Raw genomic sequence first — 23,899 nt, 5'->3', positions numbered from 1 at the left:
AAATGCAGTAATAGATATCGAGAACTATTTGCTGGATTAGGATCTAGAGGGTCAAAAGTTAGGAATCGAGGTCATTGGTATAAATCAACTATTTCCGGTTTTAACGTTGATCACTATACAGGAAAAGCAGTAATAGGTATCGAAAACTATTTGCTGGATTAGGATCTAGAGGGTCAAAAGTTAGGAATCGAGGTCATTGGTATAAATCAACTATTTCCGGTTTTAACGTTGATCACTATACAGGAAAAGCAGTAATAGGTATCGAGAACTATTTGCTGGATTAGGATCTAGAGGGTCAAAAGTTAGGAATCGAGGTCATTGGTATAAATCAACTATTTCCGGTTTTAACGTTGATCACTATACAGGAAAAGCAGTAATAGATTGCGAGAACTATTTGTTGGATTAGGATCTAGAGGGTCAAAAGTTAGGAATCGAAGTCGTTGGTACAAATCAACTATTTCCGGTTTTAACGTTGATCACTATACAGGAAAAGCAGTAATAGGTATCGAGAACTATTTGTTGGATTAGGATCTAGAGGGTCAAAAGTTAGGAATCGAGGTCATTGGTACAAATCAACTATTGCCGGTTTTAACGTTGATCACTATACAGGAAAAGCAGTAATAGGTATCGAGAACTATTTGTTAGATCAGGATCTAGAGGGTCAACTATTTCCGGTTTTAACGTTGATCACTATACAGGAAAAGCAGTAATACGTATCGAGAACTATTTGTTGGATCAGGATCTAGAGGGTCAAAAGTTAGGAATCGAGGTCATTGGTATAAATCAACTATTTCCGGTTTTAACGTTGATCACTATACAGGAAAAGCAGTAATAGGTATCGAGAACTATTTGCTGGGTTAGGATCTAGAGGGTCAAAAGTTAGGAATCGAGGTCATTGGTATAAATCAACTATTTCCGGTTTTAACGTTGATCACTATACAGGAAAAGCAGTAATAGGTATCGAGAACTATTTGCTGGATTAGGATCTAGAGGGTCAAAAGTTAGGAATCGAGGTCATTGGTATAAATCAAGTATTTCCGGTTTTAACGTTGATCACTGTACAGGAAAAGCAGTAATAGGTATCGAGAACTATTTGCTGGATTAGGATCTAGAGGGTCAAAAGTTAGGAATCGAGGTCATTGGATAAATCAACTATTTCCGGTTTTAACGTTGATCACTGTACAGGAAAAGCAGTAATAGATAGCGAGAACTATTTGTTGGATCAGGATCTAGAGGGTCAAAAGTTAGGAATCGAAGTCGTTGGTACAAATCAACTATTTCCGGTTTTAACGTTGATCACTATACAGGAAAAGCAGTAATAGGTATCGAGAACTATTTGTTGGATCAGGATCTAGAGGGTCAAAAGTTAGGAATCGAGGTCATTGGTATAAATCAACTATTTCCGGTTTTAACGTTGATCACTATACAGGAAAAGCAGTAATAGGTATCGAGAACTATTTGTTGGATCAGGATCTAGAGGGTCAAAAGTTAGGAATCGAGGTCGTTGGTATAAATCAACTATTTCCGGTTTTAACGTTGATCACTATACAGGAAAAGCACTAATAGGTATCGAGAACTATTTGTTGGATCAGGATCTAGAGGGTCAAAAGTTAGGAATCGAGGTCGTTGGTATAAATCAACTATTTCCGGGTTTAACGTTGATCACTATACAGGAAAAGCAGTAATAGGTATCGAGAACTGTTTGTTGGATCAGGATCTAGAGGGTCAAAGGTTAGGAATCGAGGTCGTTGGTATAAATCAACTATTTCCGGTTTTAACGTTGATCACTATACAGGAAAAGCAGTAATAGATATCGAGAACTATTTGTTGGATCAGGATCTAGAGGGTCAAAAGTTAGGTATCGAGGTCGTTGGTATAAATCAACTATTTCCGGTTTTAACGTTGATCATTATACAGGAAAAGCAGTAATAGGTATCGAGAACTATTTGTTAGATCAGGATCTAGAGGGTCAAAAGTTAGGAATCGAGGTCATTGGTATAAATCAACTATTTCCGGTTTTAACGTTGATCACTATACAGGAAAAGCAGTAATAGATAGCGAGAACTATTTGTTGGATCAGGATCTAGAGGGTCAAAAGTTAGGAATCGAAGTCGTTGGTACAAATCAACTATTTCCGGTTTTAACGTTGATCACTATACAGGAAAAGCAGTAATAGGTATCGAGAACTATTTGCTGGATTAGGATCTAGAGGGTTAAAAGTTAGGAATCGAGGTCATTGGTATAAATCAACTATTTCCGGTTTTAACGTTGATCACTATACAGGAAAAGCAGTAATAGGTATCGAGAACTATTTGCTGGATTAGGATCTAGAGGGTCAAAAGTTAGGAATCGAGGTCATTGGTATAAATCAACTATTTCCGGTTTTAACGTTGATCACTATACAGGAAAAGCAGTAATAGGTATCGAGAACTATTTGTTGGATCAGGATCTAGAGGGTCAAAAGTTAGGAATCGAGGTCATTGGTATAAATCAACTATTTCCGGTTTTAACGTTGATCACTATACAGGAAAAGCAGTAATAGATAGCGAGAAGTATATCAATTAAGCGTCTCTAGAATATATTCTATCTCCATTCTAACCTTTCTACTAAAACCAGAAGTGGTATAAATCTACTCCCACTTCCGGTTTCAATAATAATTCAGAAAATATCACGCCATGTAAACCACTCTCTCCACATGATGTACACGTGACACTCCTATTCATATAATTTAATTGTGGTGTTTTTGGAATAGTTTTTTTTTTTCTCTCTGGTGGATCATGACCGATGAAGGTCACAAAAGGGTTTTTGAAAATCTTTTACAGGATAAAAATAAATGATAATAGGGTCAGTTTTTATTATTTAGTTAGTAATACGACCGCGTATGCCTCCTTATTACGTGTTTGTGCAGTGTATTCAGTTTGGTAAGATGGCTCTTCAAGCGGCTTACTTTGGTTTGTCAAAATTTTTTGTGTGTTAGTGTTAAGATAAATCATCATCATCATAGGTATTGACAGGTCACTTGCTGCAACTGATAAGCTTCCATGCTCCATAATCTTCCACTAACCTCTTTGTATTGACGTACGATTTATCTGTTTAGATATCGTCGATTAATTATCTCCTTCGCCCCTTCCCTCTCTTTCCTGCCGCAATATCCTCTATCACGTCCGTCATGATTCAGTTCCTTCTTAGTTAATGTCCGTACCACTTTATCTTTCTCTTCTTAATAATATTTAAAATTGTTCTTTTCTCCCTCACCATTTTCCAATACCCTCTCATTCGTTTTCCGCTCCACCCAATGAATTTTCTCCATTCTTCTCCACGCCCACATTTTAAAAGGTCCCCGTCATTTCTCATCATTTTTGCGTGATGTTCGTGTCTCTGATCCATACAGCACAATACTACATACGAAGCACTTTATGAATCTTTTTCTCAACTTTTTATTCAAGGTGGAGCTCCTTCGTGGCTAAGCGGTTAGCGTACACCAGTAGCGTAGCTAGAATTTTTTCACGGGGGGACAATGAAGGGCCCAACAAAATTTTGAGGGGGCCATCTCCAATGAATGAAAAATTTATATTATTCACACACACACCATTATATATATATATATATATATATATATATATATATATATATATATATATATATATATATATATAATGGTGTGTGTGTGTTCAAAGTGAATGTTTTCATCTGTGTTGTTCATGATTTTACTCTTTTACAGTGAAAATGTAAGAATTTACTGCCTCAAATAATTACGATACATTAATACAATTGATTTCTTATATAAGTAGTTATTTAATCACTGCGTTTAAAATATGTGTGACTGGTTGATTTAAGTTGAAACAGAGAAATACACTTTTACAGGTGAAGAAAATAACTTATAGGTTCATGCCTACTTAAAAGAGGATCTTTCTGTTCTTGTTAGCAGCAGCAAACTTATCAACAACGTCTTCAAGATATAACGATTTAGCAATTTTCTTCAATATAAAATAATCCTAAGTTTTTCGGTCTATTATCAGTCCTCTTTATTGCGTATATGTCTTTAATCTTTTCAAACATAAGAATGACCTTTCGCATGCAGCACTAGAAACTGATATAGTCACAGAGATTATATCTAGCTTGTAGGTTTTTAGGAATGCATTTTTGTAGACTCTGAGATCAACAAAATATATCAAGGAATCAACTTTTGTTTTCTCTCGTCTTCATACAACCTAATTGTTTTGGGGAGGATTTTGAGTTCAGATTTGAATATATCCAGATCACTTCCATAATACTGGGCCATATGCTCCGCAATGTTGTAATTTAGAAAGTTTTCACTTTTTGGATGTAGAGTGATGATTGATCTAATGATTTTGCTATATTATCCAAAGCGTTTTTCCGTCTCTGATGGCCTTATCAATTTTAGACAGAAAAATGTCTCTTAGTATATTATCTTTAGAAAATTCGTTTTCTGCCTGTAATGGAAGAGATTCATCTAAAATGAATTTGTGATATTTCGATGGCGAATGTCTAGTTTGTTTCCATGAGGAACCTCTATAGTCTGTCTGTTTCCGGCTCTGGAATTTGAAGACAATTTTCTTTGCATATCTCCAAACATTCTTGATAAATTTGTTAGAATGTTGTTCTTGAGAGTCATATTCTCCAGACCTCATCTTCGACAGCGTTTGAACTAGTGAACCTACAAGAATTAAACCTTCCGAGATGTCTGTATCTACTTGAGATAAGGCGAAACTCAAGGTTACAGCATGGCAGCAGTTATATCAAATTTTAGGAGCCCGAAAACATCTCGTATAGATCACACTAATTTGCCGGATGGAATGATGGAAGTGAATAAATATCACAAGTCCCAGATTTGGTTTCGCATAGTAATATAAACATTTGTTTTGTAGATAAACTGTATTATTATTAATAATAATAAAGTAAAAAGTGATGGGACAAGGACAAATGTTCTTAAGAGACAAACGTCGCACAGAAACAGGAACTGAACTCTAACAGGACATTGATTTGCCGTCCAAGCCCACTTTAAATTTTAAGCCTTGCTCCTGAAGCTTAAGTTTCATTTTAAAGTAAACTGCCAATTATTATTATGTATTCTTAATATTTCAGTAAAATGTTCCGATTTCACGCTCTAAAAATATGGTAGACTAATCAGTGACGAAAATAGACATTTGGTGCCCAGGACAAATTTTGCGATTAGCATCCCCTTCATCTACATCTACAGCCCAACTGCCCCGGTTGCAACATCTTGTTTTGATGTGGCTGTAGTTCAATTACTTTTGGTTACTTTTACTCTTGAGCTCTAAACTTAAGTAATGAATGTGCCTTTACTTTATTAAAATGATGAAGTGAACTCTGTTTGAAGCAAAAGGAGAAAACGTGTTTTTCTTTCCCTAATATCAAACAGTGTTAGAACAGACATTTCAATCGGGACTCCTTACAGCAAAAGTATACATGGCCTTTTTCTTTCTTTCGTTTGTTTGCCTTCACTAGTTTTTAGAATTTGACGTGAATTCAAATACATAAACACTTCACACCCACACCTAATGCTCAAACTCAGCGGTAGAACATTAGCTTAAGATTCGGAAGATGGTGTGATCGATCCCTCGTGAGTAAACTTTTCGACTGAGGAGTATACCAAGATTCTTCCTCGGTATCAGTAGCGAAATTTTTATGGCCCTATTGACTCATTTCCCTCATTTCTACCCTCTGAGTCTCGGATGTTTCAAAGCCTTAAAATAAAAATAAATTCGAATGTAGTTGAAATAACTTAACTTTAATATCCTGTCATCGATGCTAAATTAATATTGTAAGTTTTGAGATTAGATTTGAAGGAGGGGCATTAATTAGTATGTCCTGTTGAAAATTCAAATCACCAATGATTTACTGTTCTGCATAATTCCTACAATGTAATTTTCTCAAAAATGCTTAATTTTCTCTGAAATGCATATTTTGACGAAGAACAAATATAAATCTGTGATAAAAATGGGTATTCACTGACTGAACTTAATGAATGGAATATCTGTGGACCAGTCGCACTAACTCCTGATATATATATATTATTATTACTAAACATTCGATAACAGGATGATACAACCAGGTTACGGGAGTAACTATCAGTTTTACACAAAATGGCATTACTGCAGCGACCAAGTTGTATCATCTTGGTATCTTACCTGATGATTAGTCATCAGTAGATTGTAACACTGGCCCTGTGATAAACTTCGGAATTTTTGTATAATAGCAGCAGTAATAGTAGCAGTTTTGAGTTTAAGCTACAGTTAAAATCGTTTAAAAGAAGATACGTCTAAACGATTTATTTATACAAAAATCACTGATTTTTGTAAGCCTTATTTACCCAGGCTTTAGTTAGTAGTATAGGTCCACCAAGCGCTGACTCCTTTTTCCTTGGAGATCGCTAATATTGCTTGTTAACATCGCAGCAGAAGGTTTCTACTGAGTTGTCAACGGCCAAGAGCGTTAGGAAACTAGACGTACTAGAGACAAGACCGAAACGTAGCCGAGAAGGAAAACCAGTATGAAGCAAATAGTAGGTGTTCGTAATATTCAGTATCTTAATTTTCTTGAACGATTGGAATACGAACAACAGAGAGAATGACGGAAATAATGAAAACTTCTGCTCTCTTCTTTTACTGTATATTAAACAAGACGGCTCGATATTTAATAATAATAATAATAATAATAATAATAATAATAATAATACCAAATTATTTGATGAATACTATGCACTTGTTTTATGTCGACATAATCAATGGAAATTAATTACTTAGTGTACGAAGACTTCTTTCGTCCAACACAAGTGTAATATTTTACTGCAGTGCATACTATTTGTAAGTAAGCATCTCTTATTTTAGTATGACTTTTACAGTCGAAGAGAATGAGAATGCCAACTGATTTTTCCTTTTTTTTCTGGTTCTTTGTGGAAAAGAAAGAAGATAACGAGATAAGGGACACAGATTAAAAGGAGCGTTGAGATGGTGAGGCCAGTGCTTGCACCTTACAGATTTCGATGAATTAGATCTTGCTGTTCTACAAACAGAGACGAGCCTGGAGCTTTTTACTCGGAACGCAGACTGTTAGAACATACGGTTTTCTGCAGTTGGTAACTCTGTTGTTGAAAGATGTTTCGGTAGTTTCACTTGTGGCCACTATCAACTCACCGTTTGTCGACCTATAGCAGTATCACTCTGTGTAGGGGGGGGGGCACTAGGGGGTGAAAGAATTTGAGCAAGGGGGCCTGCCCCCCAGGCCCTCCCTTGGCTCTGCCACTGGCGTACACGCCTTTGGCGTGGAAGACCCGGGTTCGATTCCTGACGAGAGCTCATGTGGTTCGGATTCCACGTTAATCAGTAGGTCCCGTCTCATATAGCCTCGCTCCCAAAAGGGACATTAAACCCAAAATCAACTCAACTCTTTATTCAAGATCTCACAAGATAGTCTTTTCTTCCTCCTAAAGGCTTCTTTCACCATTCCTATCCTTGCTTTCATTTCACGTTCACACTTCATATAGTCACTACTATTATTATTACGACATTATTATGTATTATTACAATAAATAATAATATAATAAATCTAAATCTACGTGGATGAGCCTCTTAAGATTGTAAGCAATATTTCAAGGAAGGGGACAAAATTTTATTTATATACAAATTACTACTGGTCCCATTGTTTTCTGTAGTATATACTTCCGTCATACACTTAAAGAATTGCTGTTATGGATTGTAAGGAATTGGTATAAAATAGCGTTATGTTTATCAAATTGCATGTAACAGCATTCAGTAGATAGTAATGTACTTATTGTTCTTAAGAAATTTACTCAAATCCTCTTCCAAAAATAACTTGTAATAACTTGTAATATTTCCTTCTAGGAAATTCTGCGTTATCTTCACATGCAGCTGTGTTCTGAGGAGCTGGTGAAATCAGTGAGTTGGTTGCTAGGTCACCAGATCTTGTCGCTGTGTTTTGAATTTATGAAGCAGTACGATACATCACATTTTTTCTATGGTGAGTACATTTTGTCTTGATGGCGTTAGCACACAGAAGTGTAAAGTTCAAATATTCTTATTCTACTGGGAACACGCTTTTTCACACTCAATACACTCATGGATTAGAAACGTCATTGGGTCATTTTTTTTTTTTTTTTCGTCTTGCTCCAAACTCACCTCAAAACCAATCTTTTCCCGAGTTAATGACTGTTACATGGAATTATTTTACGTGGACCATGCCTATGCCTTGGAGCATTATTCTTATTTACGGAGAAAGGAGGCAGTGGCGGTGTCAGGATATTTCCTGTACTTTATGTAGTAACTTATAGAATCTAATATACAAAAATTGAAAGTGACTATATTAATTCTTAAACTACCTGACCGATCTCGATCAAATTTTCAACATAGATGAGTTTCAGGCCTAGATTTTTTTAATCATTTCACGTTGACGCTAGAATTTAGGGGGTGGGATATAGATATATATATATAATAAATAAAACTTAATAGCTCTTGATCCACCTGACCGATCTCGATCAAATTTTGAACATAAATGATGTTCAGGCCTGGGATGATTTTTATCATTTCATTTTGACAGTGCGACTTTGAGGAGGAGTAGGGGGGAGATATTTAAAAATGACCTATATTAGTGTCCAGTCAGTAATTTCCGGAATCGCTGCGATGAACAGTAACACTGCCGATGCCGTTTAAATCCAAACTCAGTCCACCAACTTGTGGAAGGGGGAGATACATAAAAATGATCGAGAGTGACCGATATTAGTGTCGAATCCATAATTTTTGGTGTCGCTGAGAGAAACAGTGACACTTCTGATACCGTTTAAATCCAAATTCGTGCCCTATTGCCCTTTATATCCAAATAAAACGTATTCTCCCCGTGCGAAAAACGGGCAATCTACTAGCTAGTACTTAGTATATCAGTCTGACATTCATCATTGGAACTAGTACTGCCGACAGGACTGACTAAGTTAAACGAATTCTAAATTTGATGTTTCATTTCAGTGTTGAAATTAACTGTATTTGGTCACTTCTTTCCTTTCTTCTCTGGATGTAAATACTAAGAGGATATTAACTTGTGTTTAGAAGTTGTGTTTCGTAGTCTTAAGATCTCGGGTTCAATTCCTGTAGCACCATCCTTACACTTTTTTTTTTCAATTCCAGCAGATAAATGTTGGGGATATTATCTTTAAGTACAGGCCGTGATCATTTTTTACTCCTTCCTTTCCTGTTATTGTTGATTGTATATGTGAGTTAGTTCAATAAATAAACATGATTAATTCACTATTGTTCATAAAAATATGGAAATATTGTGATAGTTTTATCGGCAGATGTATTCCTTTCGATTGTATTCAATTTCTGTGAAGTTTTGCAAGTTTTCATTCTTTGATAAATGAATTTTATTTGTTGCAGAAATGTCTAACATTTTAAAGGCTTTTATTCTGTCCTGTGATGATGCAGATATTCAAGACAGAGCAAAGATGTATCATATTCTGTTGATGTGCTTTTCCAATAAAAAGGTAACAACTATTAATTTGTTATACGACAAAACTTGATTTGTTTCTTTAATTTTTGACTTTTCAAAAGTAACTACTTCCTCTGTACTTAGAGTTAAACTTGATTAAATACATAAGAATTAAATTTGTTCATTAAATTAAAATATTAAATTTGTGATACGTACTGTGAGAAGAAAAGAAGTTCGTGTACTTAGGTTGTACTTGTGTCTTTAATACTCTTTCCGTCTCTCCGATGAACTAGAATTAGGTCACAGGCTCTGACTATTCTGTTAAGTAAATGTGGGGCCGCGGTGGCTCAGTGGTAGAGCGTTCACCTCTGGCGCTTGGGGTTCTGGGTTCAAACCCTGCTCCCGCCAAGTGAACTTTGTGGTGGACAAACACCGTGTGCGTGGGTTTTCTCGGGGTTCTCCCGTTTCCTCCCACTTTCTTCATTCCACCATTTCATTCATTTCTCATAATCACCGTCTCCTTTAGCCTAACCGGCATAACCGTGGGACGTAAAACTCAAAGATTTCATTTCATTTTCTGTTATGTAAATGGAAACCTAAGGCAAGGCTTAATACAGGGTTGTCATAAATGATTCATTCATTTTGAAAAAGCTATATTTTCAAAAGTATTACATGTACACACATAAAAGATATATGAAAAGAACCACAAACTCACCAAGTTTACACACCCTCTAAAAATGTTCAATATGTGCCCCTTTGGTGATAGGACACACGTCCAGACGATACTCGAGCTCATTCCATACATTTTGTAGCACAGCTCTGTCAATTGTCTGCACTACAGCACTGATGCCTTGTTTGAGCTCGACTAAGGATTGCGGTAGTGAAGTATTTAAACAAGGTCCTTAATGTAGCCGCACAGGAAGAAGTCGCAGGGCGTTAAATCAGGAGATCTGGGAGGCCAGGGGAACAGAGTTAGGTCATTCTCACCATTACGCCTAATTCAGGGATGCAGAAGTTCATCGTTTAGGTAGTCACTAACTGAGATATGCCAATGAGGGGGTGCCAAAGTTTCCACAATACGAGCTTGGTGAGTTTGTGGTTCTTTCCCTATATCTTTAATGTGTGTACGTGTTATACTTTTAAAAGTATTATAGCCTTTTCAAAACGAATGTATCATTTATGCTAACCCTCTATTTTGAATAGTACAGAATATTCAAAATAAGGTTCCATGGGTTTTAGTTTCAATACTTTAAGGAAACATAAAAGAGTAAGTGCTGTTACGTGTGTGGTGCGTTATGGGTTATTATTTTTCTACAATATTTTGCAAACCCCACTGTTCGCTTATTCATGTAATTTAGTGGATTTTATAAGGCTGTATTAATATTTACATACATAGTTGATATGTATGTTAGAGTGCACTGCTACTTAGAAATCGGACTGGTTAACGTAGTAGTTACTGCATCGGCATGGTGCTCCGAAGATCCTTGGTTCGAGTCTCAGTCCAGTCGTGCATATTTTTGCGCTTTCTGTATCATTGAATTCGCACCTGTAGAGGATTTGGTGAGTTAAAAATTGGTTGACTTCTCCATTCATTAATATAATGATAATATAGCCGTCAGAAGTGTTCTCAATGTGGACACTGGATTATCCAAGCACACAAGAAGTTGTGGTACCAACCATGTGTGTATGGGTTGAAAAACACTGGCTTCAAGATTGAGAGTGTACGAGTGTAATAAACAAAAGAAAAAGCAGAAAATAGATCTTCTTCCCTATATATATAGTTTAGTCGACTAAAAGCAGGGAATTCGTGTTACTATTCGGTTCAAAATCTCTTGTCGTCGCAAATTCTGTCGAGGAATTTGAAGCTTAAAATATACAAAACGATAATCATGCCTGTTGTTTTGTATGGCTGCGAAACATGGTCACTTACTCTGAGGGAAGAACATAGACTGAAAGTATTTGAGAACAAGATCCTGAGACGAATATTCGGATCCAAGAGGAACGGGAATGGGGAATAGCGGAAACTTCATAACGATGAACTACATAATTTATACGGTTTACCCGACATTGTTAGGGTCGTGATATAATGTTTACTCCATAGGATGGTGATCCAGATAGAGCAAGCATTATATTTGATAGTCGTAAATAGGACGTTTGCTCGAGCGTTGACGATGAAACAAGTTATCCGAAGAAAGCTCCTTTCAACGCCAACTACACATAAGCAAAAATTCTACGTACAACTTTTAGAGACACAAAAGATTCAGCATCATATTTTTGGAAAATTAATGAATTACACACATAATTAAAAGTAAATTTTGCACCATGTACTCAAATAGACAACCACGAGGCATAGGAGATGACATGCACAATCGCAGAAAATACTCGTCAATCGATTCGAAAATTTTAATTATATTGATACTTACATAGCCTTAGAGTGGGATATAACAATTAAGGTAATACGACATATAGATGTTTCTTATGTTGTGAGAAATAATTCGATTCTGTTAAGTGTAGAACATAATTACGCAGTGTCTTGTTGCAGCAGGGTAGAATGTGCTGTTATATGTCCAGCTTGTTGGCGCCAAGTAGTTTGTCTCCCGCCAAATCTCTTCAGCTCTCGTTGTTCGCGTGGGTTTCACGCGTTAAGTGACGTAAGAGCAGACAGAGCTGTGATTGGCTGAAGAAGTGTTGATCAAGGTCACTCCGCCCACATGCGTCCGATGAGTGAGAACACACACACACTCACACATAGAAACGTCGTCTGCTAGTATATGCTAGTCCTTTTAAATTAAAAAGAGAATTAAATTGCTTGAGCTGCATACAGCCAAAATAATGAATAAATGAGTTTATGACAAATGGCACCCGAACAGCTGATAGGTAAAGTTCTGGTGAGATACGTTCATCCTAAGAACCCTGGCAACACTTATAGTTTGTGTCTGCGTATGACGAGGACACACTGTATAAAGTTTTTGAAGCACTCTTCATTTGGGTTATAGTTCACATTAATGCTTGGTTAACACTGCACTCACTAAAATAAAATGTCTATTCAGTCCATAAATATGAATAAATGTATGGATATGTATTCATTGTAACCTATTAGTTCAAATGTAAATTCACTCAATACTTAAAGAAATTGGGTATATAACACATACACTAAAATATTGTAAATAATGTGAATAAAATGAGAAAACACTTCAAGCAAGGAATTAATTTAAACTTTTAGAAACACTTTCACCTTTGCAATTAATTGAACATAAAAAGAAAAATGAATATTGAAATAAATATAGATATATTTTCCAGTTCGAATAACAACACTTTACTGTTCATTTATAACACATTGTTTATTCTTTTACTATCTGCACACGTCACACTGTCCAAGTTATTCACTATTCACAATCTACACCATGCTCCAGAACAAGGTCCAGTCCATAGGCCATCCTCTTCGTTCATTCTCTTCCGACTGAATGAACACTCGGCAATTAAATCTTCTGCTCCTATCCTCTTCACATTGGATAGGGCTAGGTCCATCGGCGGAAGTTCTAGAAGGTCTCTGCATGCCATAGTCCTTTTATAGCGCTGGACTATTTCGAAATTCGGCGCCAATATGAAGATGCATGGAATAATGTAACTCATTGCGTATAAACTTATTAACGTATAATTTATAAGGGGAGTGGGGTTCGATACTCGTTTGTTCCAGTTCGAGAAGACTAACTAATAATAACATTGGGATTCGAACCTTGGATCTCTCAAAAATCTCCTTTACATCATCATTCAAATGCACAAATTAGTAAATTGACGTAAGAGACTGGCAATAAACAAGTATCTTCACTCCTCCACGGTCCTAAGATTCGAGCGTAGCACTAACTAGAGACATTTGCCGTTTACCCACCGTCGCTGATGCGTCAGCTTCAAGGTATACCAATTAATACCTGTAAAAGAATACAAGTGGGTTTATGAATTATATATTCTAAAATGAACACAAAAATATAAGAATGTAAATAACACTACATGTGAAAAAATGCAAGGATATATTTCTTTCGCAAAACATTAATTACTAAATTCACCTTTTGAATTTTCAGTGGTTGGTTCGCATTCTTGTATGCACACACTAGGACCTACCTGCTTTTGTACAGCAGTGTTTGGCTGATTTAACAGCTCCTGAGAATTACCTTGAACTTTTTTGTGCGTTTCGTACCTTTCGCGTAATTCAACCACATCTGCTCTTAGATTTTCAAATAGTTTGGTTAACTCTTTTTGATTTGCATTTAGTATTTGGTTAGTTGCAGCCAAATCTGCGGACAGCTTTCCCACTGCTTCAAGCAGTGTTTCCATTTCACTAAGCGTTGACATTGTAAAATATTATACTACAAGGCACAACACAAAAATCACTAGGATGGCATTGAATGCAAAACAGTGAAGTTCAAAAATTCGCTTTCTTCCCACTAAAGCATCTGTCTTTGTTCGGTGCGTCAGATATAAGGGGAGTGGGGTTCGATACTCGTTTGTTCCAGTTCGAGAAGACTAACTAATAATAACATTGGGATTCGAACCTTGGATCTCTCAAAAATCTCCTTTATATCATCATTCAAATGCACAAATTAGTAAATTGACGTAAGAGACTGGCAATAAACAAGTATCTTCACTCCTCCACGGTCCTAAGATTCGAGCGTAGCACTAACTAGAGACATTTGCCGTTTACCCACCGTCGCTGATGCGTCAGCTTCAAGGTATACCAATTAATACCTGTAAAAGAATACATGTGGGGCAGCAATGCATGATTTACGCCAGATGAGTAGTGGGAGACGAAAGTAAATGTTCGAACTTCTCTATTGATAGATACCTTACCTTCTGACAAACACTTTATGTCGCATTCGCTTTAATTTATACACATTTTAACCGCTAAAAGAAAACATGACTTGTTAAACACATCTGGTTAGCACTATCATCGCTTTCGGAAATGATAACAAGAATTGTAAATAATTTTGTATTAAAATTCACTTCACTTTGATTACATCAACCACATATAATATAAAACAATACTAATATTTTCAAAGGATTGATAATTTTTTCACTTGGCCCTTTTTAGAATGATTTCGATGCGATATTAGAACGCGCGCGATGACCACGCCGGAACATACGAAATCAGATTTACAAATGTATCGTTGAATAATGATGAGTTTGTGCGTCGTCTTCAATTTTCAAGCACATTCTTCCATGGGTTTCTTCAGTCAAACTTGTCAACTACGATTATTGAAAATATTTCACTAACTTGAAATCGCAAAAGTTATAAAATAACTATCGGCGTTTTATATTCCATGTTGTGAAGGTGGTTTGCACATATGTGAGAGCGAGTGTTCAATATGTCCAAGTTATTTGGCAGGTGTCGACGCTCTCTTCTGCCTCCTCGCGCTCCACACTGCTGCCAGTTCACAGCACAAGAATACACTGACAAACCAAAATATAGTTCGTAGAAGACATTAAGTTTTTGCATTATTCTATTGCTAATAATATATAATGAATGGTTCATAAGTTAATAGAAATCACATTAAAACACTGATAGTTCCAATAAGTTGTGGAACTGATGATTATTGATAATTTTCACATTGTCACGTAAAGATCTGTCATCGTCATGAGGGTTTGTGCGTGGGTGTTTCTCTCGAGAGTAGCCAAATTTTTCTTCTTAATATGGGCTGACGGGAGGAAGCGAGACTGTCTGGAAAAGTGAGGTACCTTATGGGTGAAAAATTCCTGAGCATTGTTCTTTTAACTGTTGAGTAGTCACATCTCATTTCCAAGAATTGATGTGTGAATAATACGAGGGTTAGTTTAAAAATTCAGGCCAGTCCATACCGTTATAAATTTGCATCTTCCTTTCCACCCTTTTTCTTTTTCTTTTTTTTTAAACTTAAAATGTGCTGCACTTGTTTCCGCTGCATTCGTATTAAGTGGAGGTGAATAGAATGTGTGTTCTTCTTATTGTTTGGACTTTCGTGTGTTCTTCCTTGTGTTGTATTCTTCGTGTATGGATATCAAGTGTATGTTTTTACGTGTTACATGTAATTACTATAATAAGGTTAAAATAACATAATTATGGTTAAAAGGAAGTTGACTTGGGATGGGTTAACAAAAGAAATGTTAGTATTTCTTCTTTCATTCTTTTTTTTTTCTTCCAAATCACTTCACGAGTACAAACTACGACAAGCACGTCCCAATCCTCAACGCCTTCGTGCAACTTCATCAAATAAGTACATGGTACATGATAAATTAATACTGAAATATACCTATATAGGGCATGATGCTGAATAATATATATATATATAGATAATATAATAAGCCTATAGATATAACCTTAATGATGACTATTACATGAATACTATAATGAAGAGTGAAATAAACCAATATAAGCTCGAATGATGGAGAATTATATTGAGGCAATGTCAGATGTCTACAGATGCCAACCTGTATCCATCTTAGAGATGGTCTGACGACTAAATGAAGAAGAGCCAACCCACAAAAACCATATAAACCTACCCACTATAAATACGACCACGAAGACACACAGAGATGTGGTTACAAAAACAAGTTATACTAAGGAAACCCCATAGAGTTTTAGTAGAAGACAAAAAGAAAACGATGCACATGAAATTCATGGCGAAATGTGGTCGTAGGTCTTAAGGTAAAACTTCAATGTTGTTCCAATAACAACAAAAGGAATACTGTAATAAACGTGTATATTACTCTAATATCTCCTAACATATCTCTAAATTCAAACTGACTTCTTCGAAGTACTAATGGTAATATTTCTCTAATAAACTCAACAACTTTCGCTCATCTAAATAACCATGTCGTATATACCACAAAACATATCGACGAAAATGTTTGGTAATTTCACTATTCAGCGTCTTCCTTTTCTTCTTTCGCTTGCACCACGCAATCTTCGTTTGCTTTCTTCTTGATTTCCTTGGGAACGCTAATAAACTAGTCTTCATTCGTAGGGATCCAATAGTGTTCAACTTTCTTCTCTTTTCCAACACTATATGCACAGGTAGCAGATGACGCGGTGAACTAGGTCTGACTACACCCCACTTTAACAATTTTCGGATCTCTTCACGCACTCCTTCCTTATATTTGTGCGGAATATCATAAGGACGAGCAACAATGGGTTCATTTGTATCCACTTCTAATCGGTACTGAAATTTATTACACAGGCCAGGAAAACGGGCGAACACTTTCCTATGTTTCATTAACAACTGAAATAATTCTTCTTTCTCGTTTTCACTAAACAGCGTAGCGCGTGTAACTGCATCCCTTATTTCATCTACTGTGAAATATAGATCCGGTGGGAAGTCCTCCACTAAGTCACTAGCTTCAATTTTCTCTAAAGGCTCGGCGCACCCACTGCGGAACACATTCACCGTTCTCGCATAAAAATCATTAAGGTCCCTTATCTCGGACAACACAACAATAGGGGCTACCTTATACTTAATTTCACTTACATTAGCTACAATGACATTTTCACTATTTCTCTGTATTAAAGGCACTTCACCACTAATTCCTTGAAATTCAACACGCAAGTTACTTCGCTTAAAATCAATGACACTGTTTAATTTCTCAAGAAGGTTTGCACCGAGTATTACATCTTCATGCAATTCTGGTAATACAAGAAATTCAACTGGCACTTCCACATTTTCAATTCGTACCGGTAAAATAACCTTTCCTTTCACGTTCTTTTTCTTTCTTCCTAGAAAATCGCACAAAACGATATGCTCTCCTTTTTGCAAATGCACGTTTGCTACACACTTTGTTACTTCTCGAAAAATATTGTACCGTAATAGGCACAATTCTGATCCACTATCTAAGACAAATTTTGGGTTGATCGTTTAACAAAACTTTTACTCTCATTGTATTATGACCTAATTCACATTTGATTACTTCTTCTTCATTATCATTACTTATATCGTCTTCTGCTTGTAAATCTTCTTCGTTGCACATATGTGGAAAAGTAATCCGGTTTACACTACTGAAATCCCTCCCCTTTTCAGCGACCAAGTGGGAGGGCGCTACTAGTTTAAAGGCACAGAACTTTGCGGGTAAAATCCACTTTGTTGGTATGGAAATTGACGTTGCTGATTGTTACCGTTATTTACACCAGGACCTCTATTAAATGTTGGAAACCAATTATTATTTTGATTCGGACTACCTTGAGAAGTCGACGCACCACTTTGATTTTCGTTTGCCCTTGCACCTTGCGTTTCATTTCGATTTTCATTTGGACTCGTGTTTTGTCGGCCATTATCTTGCGACTGATTACCATCGTTCGAATTATTATTATTTCTATTAAAATTACCTCGCCGTCCACGTCTATGAAATTTCCTTTTCCATCCCTGTTTGAAATTCGGACGCGCACTATTATCACTGCTCACTTCACTACCGTGTTCTACTTTTACATTATTCACGCTAACACCGGCACCACCTTGCTGTTTCTGCTTATTACGCTGATTGTCGTACATATTAGTAATTCCTGACAATCCTTCAATGGACTGCACACTCGCAAGGAACTGATTTATATTATCAGGCATAGAGCCCATCATAGCTAACTGGTACCGCTTGGGCAAGAGAGTGATGATGTGTGACAACGTAATGGTTGGGTTTTCATATTCTTCCAAAGCTTGAATTTGACTAAAACGCTCTGTTACAAAATCAACAACACTACTATAACGTTTTGGGTCAAACGGAATAGAACGCAAGTTACGCAAACGCATGGCTTTCACTAAGGGACTCTCAAATGCATTCTGAAACTCTATCACAAATTCTTGAAAAGTTTGACACTTCTTACCGTGTAAATCGTACCACTTAAGTGCACTGTCCTTAAGAATCAACGGCATGATCGTCAAATATTCACTTTGAGGCACTCCGGCGAACGACATTTCTCTACCAAAACTTTCTAAAAATGCACTTGCACTTTCCTTCATCATATCACCTGAAAATGTGGAGAGTTGTTTAATGTCTGCTAATCGCAATGAACAACGCCTTACATTCACTTCACTATTTCTTGCACGCTTAATACGCGGACTTTCTCTTTCGGTTTTGATTCTCGGCACGGTTCTCCTTATTACATCACTTTCCTCCTCTGTATCAGACACCGTCTGAGACTCACTGCTCGATTTCCTCTCGCGCTTCACACTGTGCACGGAACCTGTGTTTCTTTGTGATATATTACTTCCAGTATCATGGCGCTCATTTGCTAATTCTATACGTTGCACACGCTCTGATAGTCGTTCCACATCTTGCTTAGTTCGTTCACTTAATTCACTGGTGCGGAGACACGTTTCAAAACACTGCTGGTTAAATTTACCCTGCTCGTGGCACACTTGAATACACTCTTGCACTGCTATACTATACTCACCTTGTTTAGTCTCGCACTTCTGAATTCTGCTTTCACGATACTTGTCGAGACTTTCGACCAAACGTAATCTTTTTTCATAATCATCCACTTTATTGCAACATTCACTTAATTGACGTTGTTGGTCGTTTACTTGGCGCGTATTTTCTTCAACTGTGCCTCGAATATCCTGCACGGCATCGGCTAATTCACGTACACTTCTACGTATATCTTCACTCGTATTAAAACACTTTAATTCCACTGCTTCAATTCGTTCTATCAACTCATGCCGCACTGCACTAATACACTTATTCACATTGTTAATTTCACCTGACAAATCATCTTTACATCGGGATATGTTTTCACGACACTCGCTACGCAATTCCTTGATATCGTCTTGCATTTTCTGTTGGTTTACATTTATCGCCTCAACACTTTCACTCACACGCTTTTGATTATCACTCAATTCATTTTGGCTTTCATTCAACTTATTCTGATTTTCTTTAATTTCGTTAATTGATGCACTCAGTTCCCTTTGCATAGATAAGAGAACTGTTCTAAGATCACCCTCAGCCATGATGTTGCAAATATAACAAACTCGCTAACACAAATAATTGATTAATTTCTGCAAAAATCTAAGAATGCAAATAATAAAAATATTCTAATTTCGACAGGATTTAGGCTTAAATATGCATGGATGAATGCACTAGATAAGGATACAATGACACGAATTTCATGTACTATTAACTCTCTGAGATGGCGGCAAAATTACGCAGCAAGTTTTGAACATCAGAAATACCTAGGCCTATGTTCGTAAACACAAAAACTGAACATTTATACAAAAAGAAAGGTTTCTGCTTCGACACATTTATCCCGGCACCATTTTATAATGTTTACTCCATAGGATGGTGATCCAGATAGAGCAAGCATTATATTTGATAGTCGTAAATAGGACGTTTGCTCGAGCGTTGACGATGAAACAAGTTATCCGAAGAAAGCTCCTTTCAACGCCAACTACACATAAGCAAAAATTCTACGTACAACTTTTAGAGACACAAAGGATTCAGCATCATATTTTTGGAAAATTAATGAATTACACACATAATTAAAAGTAAATTTTGCACCATGTACTCAAATAGACAACCACGAGGCATAGGAGATGACATGCACAATCGCAGAAAATACTCGTCAATCGATTCGAAAATTTTAATTATATTGATACTTACATAGCCTTAGAGTGGGATATAACAATTAAGGTAATACGACATATAGATGTTTCTTATGTTGTGAGAAATAATTCGATTCTGTTAAGTGTAGAACATAATTACGCAGTGTCTTGTTGCAGCAGGGTAGAATGTGCTGTTATATGTCCAGCTTGTTGGCGCCAAGTAGTTTGTCTCCCGCCAAATCTCTTCAGCTCTCGTTGTTCGCGTGGGTTTCACGCGTTAAGTGACGTAAGAGCAGACAGAGCTGTGATTGGCTGAAGAAGTGTTGATCAAGGTCACTCCGCCCACATGCGTCCGATGAGTGAGAACACACACACACTCACACATAGAAACGTCGTCTGCTAGTATATGCTAGTCCTTTTAAATTAAAAAGAGAATTAAATTGCTTGAGCTGCATACAGCCAAAATAATGAATAAATGAGTTTATGACAGTGAAGTCTAGGAGGCTTAGGTGGGTGGGTCATGTAGCTAGATTGGAAGAAAGTAGAAACGCTTTCAAAGTCTTGACTGGAAGGACAATATTAAGATGGATCTCGCAGAGATTGGAATACAAAGTAGAAACTGGGTCCAGTTGGCTAAGCAGAAGTCAGTGGAGAGCTTTTGTGAACGCGGCATTCAACCTCCGGGTTCCATAGGCCATAGAGTTAGTTAGTCCGACGTTTATGCTCTTTATGTTAAAGGAGATGGATGATTATTGATAGGAAATTATTATGAAATTAAATTTTTGTGCTCTCCCACCAGAAATCGAACCTGGGAAGCTCACGCGCTATCCACTAGCCCAGCGAGGATCGCAAACGTAGACTAAAAGAACACACGAGAGATTCTAAGATAAGAACCAAGGATTTTGAGACTTTAAAAATGAAAAATATCTTAATGAATCCAAGTATTCCACAAAACAAACCAAAATTTTGTAGAAAACTTTTTCACTTATGGAACGACAAGTAAGGAATCAGAATCAAGAATCCTAAATTGAACCTGGATAATGGCAGCTAGACAAGCAGTGGAACTACATCATAAATTACAGCAAAGAATAAAATATTCTCCCTACTGTCACTGCACTTAAATTTTCCCAATATTCGAGTCAGTATACTATACAAAACATTCATCTAATTCAATGTCAAACGATATCATAACGTCATTTCGAAAAACGCAAATGAGGAACACCTTTCACTCACCATAAACTGTTCGTTCAAGAGGAAAATGCCATAACGATCTACCTTATTTCGTTCTTAAGTACAGAAATCATTCTTTTTTCCCCGAACAAGAATGAAACGGCTCAAGACGTGATCTGGAAAATATTGTCTACATGAATAAGAAAACAGCGGGATTTGCGAAATATTGTAGGGGAAAAAAAAATACCCCTTGAAACAAAGTTTGTTCTTTTGTATCAATTAGTGCCTTAATATGCATACATTGATGTATAATGAAACATACTTAGTGACTTAAAAAAAAGACCTTCCCTTGTATCTGGGGAGGAAAAACTTGTCTTTACTGATCCGATGCTTTCAAGAAACATGTAGGTGGGTTCCTTCCTTTCCGTAGATTCCCTTTCCTTACGAAAAGTTAGTAAATTTAGTCCTACCTTCAAGAATTGTGTAAACGTCACTTCTAGAATGAGTAAATTTACTTATTTTTTGTACGAAAAGGAACCCACGGAAAGAAATGAACTTACTACTTATTTCTAGTTTAAAAGTGCAATAGATGACTGAAAAAGTTGCCAGAGAGAAATGAAACAGTAAGGTTAACTTTTTTTCCCGGATACAGGGGATATATGTAGGCTGTTTCAAACCAACACCCACAACGTTTGGGAGGTGATTCCTGACACCAAGATAAGACAAAACGTATAGGCCAACCTGGGTGCACAAACGTTTCCTTTCAGAGTTGTAGGGTGGCAAAAAAAAAAAAAAAAAAAAAAAAAAAAAAAGTAGGGTGGCGAAAAAAAAAAAAAAGAACTTTAAAGGTCCATAGCTCCAAAACTAGGGGACCTACCGTAGTTGGGTCAAGACCTCGGAGCTAGTATGTACCCTATCCAAATATTCAAGTTTCAAAATCCTGCGGTATTTCTGCAACAATTTTCATAGAGGGAGTTGGTGAGTGCTACAAATTATATGTCCGTAGCCAAGCTCCCTCCATAAAAATTGTTGCGTGAGTACCTTAGGATTCTAAAACGTATTTTTTGGATAGCGTACATATTAGTTTCTAAGTGAAGTCTTAACCCGACTACAATAGGTCCCATAGTATTGGAGCTATAGACCTTTAAAGTTCATTTTTCCTGTTTTCGGCTGCCTATAACTACGAAAGGAATCATTTGTGCACCCAGGCTGGTCTATACTTTTTGTCTTATCTTGATGTCAGGAATCACCTCCCAAACGTTGTCGGCGTTGTTTTAAAACACCCTGTACATACAGTGGTAAAAGTGGATCTGAAAAGATAGGGGGACGGTAGTTAGTGCATGACGTCACACCGTCCTCCTGCCTATCTTTGCCCATTGTAATTTCTTAGGAACTGGGGGACGGTACCCCCTGCGTTCCCCCGCACTTTACCTCTGTGTGCATATATGTAACTCACATGTGTCCTGAAAGAATAGGAGATTGAGTGCTTGAACTCCCCCCTGGATGAGATTCTGCATACGCCATTTTAAGTCTTCAACATTTAATATATAGTTACTATTAGCAAACGTATAAGGAGACATCTTTATAAATTTAACCTAATTTCAAATACAACTAAATAAAGATAGATCTGATTAGTATTCTGTTGAAAAAACGTTCTATTTGAGAAAATATTAAATATTTTGGTTTTCACTGAGTGCTTAGTTTACTGAAAATCCAATCTTTAGTATTACTAAACATTTAATCATTTGTTCTCTTTAATGATGATGTCTTCCCTCTTTCATGGATCATATTTTTTTTTCTCTCTCTTTAATTGTATTTCACCTGATTTGTACATGTATTTCTTTTTGTTGTAATTGCAGGTGAGGGAAGTGCTACGATCTACAAAGCAAAGTTTGCCAGGAATCGTGGCTGATGAAACAACGTTCCAGATGACGTCATCAGTAAAGAAGCTTAATGAACCTATTCTCAAATTAACAAAGACCAAAAGGAAGAAACGGAAAGCTTCATCACCATCTGAGGAGCAAGAGGAGAAAACACTTCCTGACAGTAAGCACATTTTAGTACTTCGTTTGTGTCAAACTACTCCAGGTCTTTCTGTTTTATAATGTTGATGTTATTTGTTTGTCATTCTCCTTGAAAATTATAACACCACAACGAATCGAGGGTGACACCCTTTTAAGAACTGAAATTCGCAAATGACTGAATAAAATTTCTAAAGATCAAAAGAATTGTGTGTAAAAAGGATGTTGGAATAGCAAAAGGTATAACCCGTAGCATCCTAGTTCTCAATTACGATACTTTGTTCTACAAGCATGCAACATAATCATAAGTACAAAGAAATAGTATAATCTTTTTCCCATATGACCTGGCAACGGTGCCTTCACGTAGTATAACAGATGAATTGCAGGAATGGACATTACAAATAAAATATTATTAATATATGTACAGGTTTAAAATCTGTTGCGTCGAGGTAACACAATACGACCTTCCTTGTTTGTTTTAACGTAATAACTAGCTACATTTCCAAACTTGTTATCCTAGCATAAGTTAATAAGCTAATAACTTTTGAAAGATATAATTTTTTAGAAGTTAATAATCAATTTCATTGTATTTTTGTTCGTAAAGAGTCTATCAAACTACTGTTTAAATATATAGGGTGTTAATAAACCATACCGATAAACTGTAATACGCGATTCCTC

At 36.5% G+C, this 23,899-nt stretch overlaps 1 protein-coding gene across 1 annotated transcript in view; it reads left to right on the top strand.

The window, feature by feature from the left end:
* LOC145663221 (AP-5 complex subunit beta-1-like) overlaps positions 1-23,899 on the top strand; it is a gene marked incomplete at its 5' end in the record, with an annotated part of 61,841 nt that overhangs the window by 3,789 nt on the left and 34,153 nt on the right. Inside the window, 3 exon segments of the mRNA XM_081729583.1 lie at positions 7,887-8,022; positions 9,429-9,535; positions 23,060-23,246. Of these exon segments, the coding sequence (XP_081585709.1) occupies positions 7,887-8,022; positions 9,429-9,535; positions 23,060-23,246 (430 nt within the window).

This window comes from Thermobia domestica, chromosome 10 (assembly GCF_964235325.1).
Source record: "Thermobia domestica chromosome 10, izTheDome1.hap1.1, whole genome shotgun sequence".
Classification (NCBI taxonomy): Eukaryota; Metazoa; Arthropoda; class Insecta; order Zygentoma; family Lepismatidae; genus Thermobia; species Thermobia domestica.
Note: the sequence above shows the minus strand (reverse complement) of the source record. Positions and strands in the feature narration are given on the sequence as shown.